General features: G+C 36.6%; 1 protein-coding gene across 1 annotated transcript; it reads right to left on the bottom strand.

Moving 5' to 3' along the window:
* Window positions 1–5842: 5842 nt before the first annotated feature.
* On the bottom strand, window positions 5843–6481 carry LOC142840496 (claudin-34-like). The gene has a single exon (XM_075956989.1). It carries the CDS (start codon window positions 6479–6481, stop codon window positions 5843–5845), a length of 639 nt encoding a protein of 212 aa, XP_075813104.1.
* Window positions 6482–12583: the final 6102 nt, after the last annotated feature.

Genomic DNA, 12583 nt, shown 5'->3' with positions numbered 1-12583 from the left:
GTATTGTGATTGTGTAGCTCATTTAAAAATGCAATGTATAATTAAGAAATATAGGTTAATAGATAATCATCTACAATAGCCAAGTTTGTTGTCATGTTAGATTTTCTATATGTGCATAAATATATTTCAAATAGGCATTCTTCATATCTTTGAAAGACTAAAGAATATAGCATTTAAAAGGTTTTAATAACTTTGGACTTTTCATGACAATGAAACACGTCTGCTCTTGGCACCACCAAGCTACTTCCTGAGGAAGATGGACATCGAAGAGTCTCCTTAAGGAGTTGGTTAGCCATTTGGGTAAGAAACTTTTGCCTGGACTGTTGCATAACGTGGACATGAAGAACCTGCAGAGAGATGACTGCTGAACTTGCCAAAAGCTGAGATAATCCTTTGGGGTTCCTGATTCATGAAAGAGTCTGCAAGACATTCTGCAGGACACAGAAGAAAGTGACTGAACTGTCTTTGAAATTTCCTGCTTCATGGAAGAGTCTGCTGGATACTATGGGTTTGTAGACCGAAGACAGATGCCCAACAGTACAGAAGATCTTTGGGTGAATGTCCAGGTAGCGAGATGTCTCTGTCAATTTTACAGTTTTTGAAGTTGTTTATAATGCACTTCCTGTTTACTTAGGTGACATATCCTTCAGGAGTCTTTGATGGAGTTGAAGAATTTATAGTTATATTTTTCCTTAGTTATGATAAAAGATAAAATAGATATAAATAATGTAACTGTAATTCTTGCTTGATAACTGTTTTGTTATATATAATTTTACTATGTTAAACTTAAAGCCTTCCTTTTTGTTTAAACAGCAAAGGGGAAATGGTGTAAGAAGTCATTCTATTTATGTATTTCTTTCATTGGTTAATCAATAAAGAAACTGTTTGGCCTGATAGGGCAGAACTTAGGTAGGTGGAGAAGATAGAACTAAATTTTGGGAGGAAGAGCCGCCATGGAGATGTCAGGTCAAACATATTAAATCTTTCTCTGTAAGCTACAACTTCGTGGTGAACACAGATTAATAGAAATGGGTCAAATCAAGTTGTGAGAGTTAGACAATAGGAGGCTAGAGCTAATGGCCAAACAGTGTTTTGATTAATACAGTTTCTGTGTGATTATTTCAGGTGTAAGCTAGCCAGGTGGTTGGAACAAGGGGCCCCGCTCCCTACAACACCTGTCCTTCTCTAAATACAAGCATGTTGTTAAAAGAAAAATTCAGAGTTTCTATCTCATATCAAGAGTTGTCTGGTATGGGACAGAAAGAAGAAAGAATTTAGAAAAAATTTATTTTTCTTCATACCTATTTTTGTCTCTATCATACCTCTTATTGAATATATGTCTATATAAATAATGTTTAAGTTTTCCACAATGAACAATGAATTGTCCTGCAGTAATCTTTGAAGTTTCTAGAAGGAAGATGGGGCCCCACAACAATGAATCCACCTGGTTGATGTGACATCATGCTGCTGAAAATGCTACTATAAGACCTGTTTTCAGTACCAGCTGCTCAATATGGTTCCAACTTGGTTAGAAGAAATGGTGTACTTTGCATAGATATTGTATTCTGTAGAGATAGGTAATCTTCAACCACTTCAAACAGCTGCAGAATATGGCATTTAAATAACTTAGGGTTCTGTTGATGTGAGACACTATTGCTTCTGGCAGCACCGATCTGTTCCCAAGAGATTGTTGAGTACTGAAGACACTCCACTTGGAGCTTATTTTATTCTTGGAAAAACTGGCCTTTGGGCAAGGAACTGCCCATGCATCAACCACTGACAAAATTCACTATGTCCAGACAGGACAAGCAGGATACAAGATAAAAGACTGTGAAATTTTGCCAAGACAGGGTAAGACAGTTTTGAAAATTTTCCTGCCTCTGAAAATGGTCTGTCGATTACTGTAGGCCTTAGCCAAAGTTGCTTGCTCTAATGTTGCAAATGAGACTTTGGGTGATTTCCCAGGTAGCCAATTATCTCTGTCATTTGTTGCACATTTTGGAATTTGCTTGATTGTACTTCCTGCATACTCAAGTAATATTATTTCCCTTCTTGGGTCTTCAATGGGCTTGAAGACTAGAGAGTTGTAGATACTTTCCTCTCCTGATTTGGCTAAATTATTTATAATAAAAGATTTAAACGCCTTAGGATAGAATAATTATTGAAACATTTATCACATGTTTTTTGCTTGATATTGTTTATGCTGGTTGTAATCTAATTTTTATACCTGATATTTGTTGTTATTGTATATAATTTTGTATTAGTCTTAGAACTCTTTTATTTAAACAAAAGGGGGTTGCTGTAGGAAATCCAACATCCAATAGCCTTTAAGTTACCTGACCACTTGGGCGTGGCTTCTTATACTTTAAATGCTGATGTAAAGCACACGTTCTCTCTCTCTTCTGGTTGCTAGATTTGGTTCCTGTTCCCTGTTCATGCAGAGGACTATGCTCCGTGAGTCTATCCCTAAATAAATAACCCCTTATTATACTCAATTCTGAGGTAGTGTGGGATTTCTTTTTAGCATCCATCTTCACAAAAAAAAAAAAACAATACAAAGAATCAATGAAGCAAAGAGCTGGTTCCTTGAGAAAATCAACAAGATAAACCCTTATCCAAACTAAACAAAAGGCAGAGAGACAATATCCAAATTAACAAAATCAGAAATATGAAGGCGCACACAACAAGAGAAACCAAGGAAATCCAGAGAATCATTAGGAAAAACTGTTTCCTTTATTAGAACATATCTCCCCTGGATTTTTGTTTGGTTTTTTGAGACAGTGTTTCTCTGTTTAACAGACTTGTCTGTCATGGAACTTGCTCTGTAGTAAGGCTGGTCTCAATCTCACAGAGATCCACCTGCCTCTGCCTCTGGAGTGCTGGGATTAAAGGTGTATGCTGCTACCACCTGGTATCCCATGGATTTTTAGGTACTTTTCACTTAACTCAGACTCATTATAGTATCGATATTACTAGGGTATGATAGTTTGTACTCAATGTCAATTTAAGAGGACCTAGATACTATATTTCTAGAGTTATACATAATAAGTTTTGGGACACACTTGTGAGACATAGTCTAGATTTCATTAACCTGTGGGAATGCCTTAAAGGGGTTATTTTAAATAGTTGAGTTGAAGTGAGAAGAGATCCTGTACAGGTGGGCAGCACCATTGCCTGGACTTGGGTCATGGACTACCTGAAAAGGAGAAAGCAAGTCCAACATAGCATTTGCCTTCTGCGATTACAAGATAATCAGCAATCTTAAGATCCTGCCAACATTACTCACTTGCCACTATGAGCTAGACCTCGGACTTCCAGGAAAAATGACCTCTTATTTCAAGAATTTAGTATGGAGCTTTCCTTGGAAAGTCCCTCAAGTTAGTCCATTTCATCCAAGTTACACCTAGTTAGGATTCTTTCATTGTTCTGTTGACACTCTCTTCTGAGTAATTTTTTTCTTTTGCATCTCCCTAGGAAATGTCTCACAACAAGAAAAATCATAAAAATATGTAACTATAACAAGGAATACTTGTGAAGCTAATTAAGTATAGGATAGTCTGAAAATGTTTTGTATATAATAAAATTTGAATACAAAAAGAATAAAAGATGAGATGTCTCAAATTTTAAAACTGTTGGAAAAGAAAAATCAAAAGGAGGAAAGGAGGGAGTAAGGAAATATGGTAAATTTTTACAGGTATTTTGACCAATGTGTTGTGTGGATTCCTTATATCAGTCTTTAAAATTGTTTGGAAATATCTAGTGGAGAGTTGCAATTGTATGGCTTGGGAATCAGGCCTGCTTTAATTTTTATGGATTTAGAGGATGATGTAAGGGGTCATTATATTCTTACACTCATTTCTGTATCTTATCACAACTTGGGGGGCAGAAAGCCTCCAGGAAACACAGAGCTCAAAGGGAATCTACAGCATCAGCAAGTACTGGAATTTCCTATCTGAGGTTGTTAGGGAAAAGAAGCCACTCACACACTCTTTTCATATACACTTCCTTCAAACCTTTTCTTTATTCCTTTTTTCACATTCTCTATTCCTTCTCTCATTTTTGATGCCTTCTTTCTAACTAACTTAACTTTGGATATTTCCTTTTTAATTCTCTCATTCTTGATGTTTTCTTTCTAACTCTCTCATTCTTGATGTTTTTCTCCTAGCCCACTTTAACTTGATCTAACTCTATCTCTATTCTTTCCCTTACAATTTATATACCCTGGTAAAATCTGTCAGGCAATATAAAAGCTACACTATGGTTACATTCTGTTTTTCAAGTGAATGATTACAGTAAATACTAAACAAACAGTAAAAATCATCCTGTTCTCCATATCCCTTATGGGATTAAACATTTTACATATGACATGTGAAAAACAAATTATCCCAAGAACCCACATACATTCATAACCAAGCAACCTGTTATAGATTAAACATGTGGGCAAGTAAGGTATTGTCAGCTTTTTACTAGCAAGCTGCATTTTGAAGTTACAAATATAGGGTCAATTAGTTTATTATTAATCTTGAAAGGTAGACATATCCAGAATCTTAAAGTAATAGCAAACCTAAATTTTATATATTAAAAAGAATCAATCAGCTGTACATTTAATCTTTAGTGTACATGCACACTCATTAATAGTTTTTGTTTGTTTGTTTTATAACAGGAGGTTGAAGTCAGAAATAGGTATAAGAAATTATCAACCAATCCTAGCCAGGAAAGTACGTCAAACAGTAAAAAGTGAGCCGCTTTGATTTTTGACCTTAGCTATGTGCCCTTGTGAACCTTAGATTTTTTTCTAGGGTTTTGCATCTTAAAACTATGATCAAATCATCTGATCTAACCTGACGTTATTTTAAGGCTTTGTTTCAACTAGTGATGTACACCAAAACTTATGACTTTATCTATCAGCATTAAGATTAAAGTAGTTTGAGCCAGTCTGGCTCCTGGGAATCAATTGTTTCTCTTAGTCATTAACTTAAGCTACAATCTATATAGCTTCTAGGTGAAGCTCATAGGCCTCAGCTGTGTAACATTTCTTTGTATTTATTTTCATTCATCAAAACTCTATATAAGCTAACATTATTATTACCAATTAGACAGTACAATTTAGGGAGGAATCATCCTCATGACAATCCACAGATAAAACCGCCAGGTAGAGTGTCGGGCAGTGGTGGCACATGTCTTTAATCCCTAAACTTGGGAGGCAATGACAGGTGAATTTCTGTGAGTTCGAGGTCAGCATGGTCTACAGAGTGGGTTTCAGGACAGGCTCTAAAACTACAGAGAAATCTGTGTCAAAAAAAAGAGAAAAATATGCCCTGTGGAGTTGGATGTTTCCTTGAGATAAATACACTACACTACAGGCAGTGAGAGTCTCCCCACTTCCATTTACTCCATACCAGATACCCGAGAAAGATTGCAGCAGCAAACATGTAAAGGCACAGCAGAACCAAAAGCCATTTCAAGGTCCAGGGACTCTGGGCCTTGTTCAACTGAGATTGATCCATCAGAGGGGTTTCCTCCTGATTGGCTGTCACCTTGAACTTCAGTTTCCACCTTTTGCTCCTCTGACACAGCCACTGGAAATATCTACTAATTCTCAGATTAATTACCTATAGCAAACAGTAATTAAAATTCAAAACGCATAAGATTAAATGGGCAAGAATTTGTTTATTGAAAATTCAGAAGCCAATCAATGAAAAATAGCAGGAAATATAACTGGATGCCCACTTGTCTACCCTTGCATGGTGTGTGAAATCTGTAAATTTTAGGTAGGTATCTGAAGAATACTTGTGATTACTCCCTGCGATTTTGGATTTTAAAGTCTATGCAAGTTCGAAAGTTATATTCCAATGTTAGAACACATTCGGGAGCGCCGGGGAAGAGTGAAAGAAAGGAAAATTGTGCCACCCACTAGAAATAAGAAGGAAGAAAGGGTTGCCATTGCCAAAGCAGTGCCAACTTTCTGGGTATCTGGGATGGAGGGTGTGCGGAAAGATGAGGGGAAGGCAATCCCATGCTCGCGAATGATGGCTAAATAATTATACGAGATGGTAAAGAAGACAAAGACGCTAGCAGCGATGTTCAGAATCCCTGGAATGATGAATAGATTGTAGGTAGCTTTCTTCTGGAGTCTCCCTGAGTAAATTTTCCAAGGAGCCACAATGACAGTGACTGTGGCAATCATGCCGAGAAAGCTGGAGATCAGTAGCAGGTGTTGAGCCACTCGAATATCCAAAGGGATGAAGCTGTCCTGGTAGGTATATTTGTAACACACTTTGGAAATGTTGGAATTGCCTTCCTGGTGGTAAATACAGACTTTCCACATCCCCACTAAAGTCATTCTGGGCTTGGAATCCATGGGCTCCCGAAAACACCACACTCGCCACTGCGGGAGGCACATAGAGACACTGCACAGGATCCATGCTAGTGTAGCCAGAGCAAAGCCTCCTAGCTGCCGGCTGGCACGCCTGCTGGCCATCACAACGGTGACACTGAACACCAGGCAACTGCAAAGAAACACAGGACATCATGAGGATGGATTCTTCAGGACTGGGAGATTATCCCCTGTGGAGGAAATAAGGGGAGAAGGGTGTTGTTGAGCAGATGGACTTTTGACCAGGAAATCTCCTGCAGGGAGTGTTCTGATCAAACTCAGCCGGACTTGCTCTGTGTCAACATTTACTTGCAGGCTGATAATCCTCACACCATCTAAGATTTTCTTTACCATTGTTTAAACACTCACACTGAACTTTGGCCACACACATTTAGCCATCCAGGTTGTCGTCACAGCATTAAATTTCATAATGAAAACAGGAAGCCACTTGCAGCAAAGAGTAGATAATTTTTGCAATACCCCTACTATGGAGTTATACGCCAAACTTAACGATAGAAGTGTATCTATATTCAAGCTGTGGTATTTTGTCTTAGCACATTTAACTATTCATTTTTTGTGACAGTCTATGGCTCTGTATCTCAGGCTGGCCAAGAACTATTTCCCCACTCTGGCCTTCATCTAGAGGCAATCCTGCTGCTGATCCTTTTCAACTGCTGCTATTAGAAGCAGGAGTCACCACATCAGCTAACTAATGTTGGGGTTTCACAGTCTATCAATGTTACAGTCGGTGTGAGAAAATTGCCAACTTTCATACTGACTAGTTTTTCATTGTATGGATGACCCATGCTTTCTCTGATCAATCACTGAGTTTCTATATCTGGATTAGTACAAAGCTTTACTTATAATGAATGGTGCCATGCGCATTGTATGTGTGTATGTCATGTATGACATATATATATGTATATCATGTATAAATGAGAATTTATATCAACATATATGTATGTCATATATATGACAGATTTGATTTTGTGTAATACAATGTCTGTTATATATTTTAGAACTTACTAAATTGAAGATAGACCTAGGCATAGAAAAATTTCTGTAGAAAGAAAGCAAATGAAGTTATAATATCTGAAACATAGTCTATAACTAAGAACACAAATATCAAGAGTACAAAATGACTAACAACACTTTTCAATAATAACTTTAAGAACCAGTGGTATCTGCTTCTTAATCAGAATAATCAACTTGGATTAGGAAACACCAGCTATCTTTGTGTGGTCTACAAGGAATTCACCTTTAAGATTAGGAGCCACCTTAAACTCAAAGGATGAAAAAAGTATCCTAAGCTAATTGGAAGAAGAAACAAGCAGTTTTCTCTACCACATTTTCAGACAAAGTAGACTCCAGAATAAGATGAATGAAAGGAGACAAAGAAGGATACTTCAGGTACACAGCATCTATCCTCTCCATCCATCAAGATCTCACTCACCATTCCCCAGGTTCTAAACCAGTGATTGTCCCTGACCCTCCCCTGACACATAGACTTTGCAAACACCAGATTTATCCCTGAGATCCACACTTATGGCCAAGCCGAGTCTAACCACCAATGTCTGCATGTCAAACAACCTCTAGGCTTCTGCCATGAACCACCCAGAAGTAGCATCCAATAACACATCAAACCTTTCCATTCAGTCATATCTACAGCTACACACAAGGTTTGAACCAGTAGTAACATCCTATACAGCAACCCAGTGCACTGTTTCCAGCAGACTTTGTTCCTCCCTATCTATTCCAACGTATAGGTCCAACATGTACACAATGTTCTATTTTAGCCCAATCTACTCTTTGCATATAAAAAAAACAGATTGAGTCCATATGCCTAGATCTCATTGCAAAAATCAAATCAATATGAAAGATAAAGCCAGTATCTTCTCTCCAATTCTACCAGACCTGGACAAGCGTTTGCTAATGAGAACTATGTAGATGAGCCCCAGGACAAGGACACATAATTTAAAATGGCAATCATAGACTTCAGTGAAGAATCCCAGGAATATAAAAAGACAAAAAGAAACAGTCATTAAAGTTAAAGAGACAGAACTGAAGGAGAACAAATGCTTGAGTGATGCCCAAGAACACACAAACATAAGATTGGTGAAGATGACAAAGACAGCCTTGGACCTGAGAACAGAATTCCACCAGGAGATAGAAATATTGATGAGGAAACAAGCTGAAATGAAAAACCAGTAACTAAAGTAGAAAACTCAGGGGAAAGCATTGTAAGTAGAATGACTGTAGCATAAGAAAGAACATCAGGACTTGAAGATAAAGTAGAGGCTCTAGATCAAACAAGCAAGGAATATGAAAATTTTACAAAAACACAGGGAAGGAATATGCAAGAAATGTGGGACATCATAAAAAACCAAACCTTCAAATTATAGGCATAGATGAGGGAGAAGTTTGCCAAGTCGATAGCACAGACCAGGTGCTCTTTAAGATCTTAGAAGAAAACTTCCCCAAACTAAGGTAAGGCACACCCATGCAGATACAGAAGCACACAGAACACCAAATAGACAAGAATGGAAAAGAAAATCCCACAGCATATTGCAGTTAAAACACTAACTATATACAACAAAGAAAGTGCATTGAAACCTGCATGGGAGAAAAAGTAAGTCAAAAGAAGAAAAACTCACCAGAATAACAGCTGATTTCCTGATGGCAACTTTGAAAGTGAGAAGAGCCTGGAACAATGCGTTTGAAGTCCTAAAAGACTATGATGGCATGCCTCAACTAAGATAAAGCTAATATGTCAGATAAAACTATCTGCCATTATGACAGAAAAACTTTCCAAGATGCAAATATTCTAAACAATCTTATATACAACAAACCAAATCTAAAAAAGCATTAGAAGCTATATTTTGAACTAAAAATAACAAGAAGAGTGGTTGTGAAAAGAAATCAAACCCATCATTTTTTTAACTCTATAAGCAAGAAAGCAAACAACATAAATACCAACAACATTATGATCACTATTAACTCATGTCTCAGTACTAACTTTAGGCATCTGTTGCCTTGGTTTTCTAATCAAAAGACACAGACTCTCTGAACAGATGGAGAAGAAACCTCCACCTATCAGTTACTTCCAAGAATCACATTGTAGTTTTAAAGATATGAGCCACCAAAAAGTAAAAGGATAGGAACAGGAAACCAAGATAATTTCCTATGCCAATATCTGACAGAATAGGCTTCAAACTAGAACTAATCAGAAGCCATAAAGGAGATACTTTATTCTAATCAAGGGAACAGTTAACCTAGAAAATAAAAGAACCCTAAACATATATTTACCAAACTCTGATGCAAACAATTTCATAAAAATATTACTAATAATTTAAAGATACAGACTATTATCAATTAGTTAATAGTAGTTTATTTCTGTACAACACTTTCTCCAATACACCAGTAATCTAGACAAAAAAAATAAAGAAGCCACATCAGAATTAATTGGCCTTTTAACGGGTATCTACAGAATATTCCACCCAACCTCCAAAGGATACATTCTATTCAGTAGCACATGAAAGATGTTTTAAAACATGTCACATCCTGGAACTGAAAACACATCTCTGCATAATTGAGTAGATGGAAATTACTTCTTATATCTATCTGATAACAATGCAAGAAAACTTAAAATTGACAACCAACAAATCTCTAGCAAATATAGGAACTCATGGAGATTAAGAAACTTATTGAATGATGAGGGGCAAAGAGGAAATCAAGGAAAAAAATAAATATTTCCATGAACTAAATTAATTGAACCACAATAAAACAAAGTCACTGAGATACATTGAAATCAGTCCAAGGAAAAAAAATTTACAACTGTCAGTGCCTACATTAAAGAACCCAGTGATTTAATGGTTACTGTTTTACAACTTAAAAGAACAATAAAAAAACAAATTCAAACCAAATTGGCAGTAGTAGTAGTAGTAGTAGAAATAATAATAATAGCAATAGCAATAATAATAATAATAATAATAATGATAATCAGTGTAGAAACCAATACAGTAGAAACAATTAAAACAATGCAAAGACTTAACGAATCTAAGATCTGGTCCTTTGAGAAAGTAAACAAGATTAGTAGACTTAGGTCCAAAGGAAAAAAGAAAGGACACAAAAACAGAATCCAAAATGAACAGGAAAATATTGAGTTGTGATTTCAGGCTATCCAGAAGAATGCCAAAAGAGACTATTGCCCTCGGATGCCCCCCAGACACCATGAACTTCAGACATTGAGCCCAGAGACCTCTGAGGTACAACTGACCCGAATGCAGCCTCCCTGAAGTCTAGCTTTAATGGTATTAGACAGACCCAAGAAAGTTTCCAAGGGAAGAAAACAACCAATAGTCCTATCCAGCTATGATGCCTATGACCCACAACAATAGACATTATGGTGAGGTAAGCTTCAGGTTGTAGCAGTAGCACACATACCTTGCTAATAACCAATGGCTCTATAATTGGACTTAAGATCCACTTATGTGAGGCAAGCCATGCCTAGGTACAGGAAACCTAGCTAAACCACCCAGGTCTAGTGAAGCTATGTATGAGAACTTACAACTACTACTTTATTAAACCAGCATAATCCCTAACTACCTTCTAAATATTTGTCATTATACCCTCAGATAAGTGTATTTCTCATCTCACTCCTCATCAAGGAAACTCTTTACAACAGTTAGAAACCACTGAAAAAGTCCACAACCAATCAAAAGTCATTGTTATGGAGCCCAGTCCTATTGGATACATCTACAGAACACCTCCCACACCTATGTCCTGGGGATCATTATAGAAAATATGGCTGAAAGATTGTAAGAGCCAGAAGAATAGGTAGTTTGCTGTGAGACGATGTCTCCTAGTAATGTCAGAATCTACACATATAAAATCTCACCAATATGAAAGCTTAATATGTGCAGAACAAATTCTACAATCATAGATATGACCAAATGGATGAAGAAAGCCCACCAGGCTCAACCATACACAGAGAACTACAGACAAGTAAGAAATGCTGAAAACTGTAAAATAGTCTTATCCAGAAAAAAGCACATCAATTGGCTACCCAATAAAAAATGTTCAGCACTAAAAAGATACATACAAGTAACATTGTACAGACTGAGCAGGTTGTATTTAGTAATGTAGATGTACATACATTTACATGTAACAATGATTAATGAAAAAAGGGGGTTGCACTTCAAAGAAAGCAAGGATGGATTTATGGTTGTGTTTGGAGAAAGGGGAAGAATGCGGAAATGATCTAATTATAGTATCATCTCTAAAATAATATAAATAATTAGTATATAAAGTTAAAGGAGCACTTCATCACCTATAAGGTATCACTGTCCATCAAATCCTGGTATACTCAAATTGATTTTTTTAAATTAAAAAACCCTTACTATTAGAATATAGGACAGAGCCTGGTAGTGGTGGTGCACACCTTTAATCTCACCACTCAGGAGGCAGAGGCAGGTGGATCTCTGTGAGTTCAAGGCCATCCTGGTCTACAAGAGTTAGTTTCAGGACAGGCTCAAAAGCTACAAGAAACCCTGTCTTGAAAAACCATATATATATGACAGAATAACATCAACTAAATAATAGTAAATGATTTTAATTCCACAATTTCTCATAAAGACAGGAAATATGGTCAGAAAATAAGCAGAATTAAATGACACCATGAATCAAATTAACCTACCAGATATCTACAGAACATTCCACTCAAACATCAATGGGCTACATATCCTACTTGGCAGCCTGTAGAATGCTTCTCTAAAACCTTGTATTAGAGTACAAGGCAAATCACAAACACGGAAAAATGAAATAGCTATATGAATTCTTTCTTAGCATAATTCCATTCAGTCTCTAGTAAGGACTCAACCTCAAGGAAATTTAAAAACATATTACTGAATGATGAATTGTTCAAAAAGAAAAAAGAAAGAAACATTGTAGAACTACCTGAAAAGGGAAACAAAACACAATAAGCCCCCTGGACCACAGCAAAAGCAGACCTAAGAGTAAAGTTTCTAGTTCTAAGACCCTTCATAAAAAAAAGTCAGAAAGAACACAAACAAATGGTTAATGAAACAACATGAGTTCTGGAAAAACATGAAAGAACTGACCCCAAATTGACTAGATAGCAAGAAGCAATATAAATAAAATCAGTAATTAAAGAAATGCAATCAAATAAAAAATATAATATGCTGCAGC

Source organism: Microtus pennsylvanicus, chromosome X, assembly GCF_037038515.1.
Source record: "Microtus pennsylvanicus isolate mMicPen1 chromosome X, mMicPen1.hap1, whole genome shotgun sequence".
Lineage (NCBI taxonomy): Eukaryota > Metazoa > Chordata > Mammalia > Rodentia > Cricetidae > Microtus > Microtus pennsylvanicus.
The sequence above is the reverse complement of the archived record's forward strand: the minus strand, read 5'-3'. Positions and strand labels throughout refer to the sequence as shown.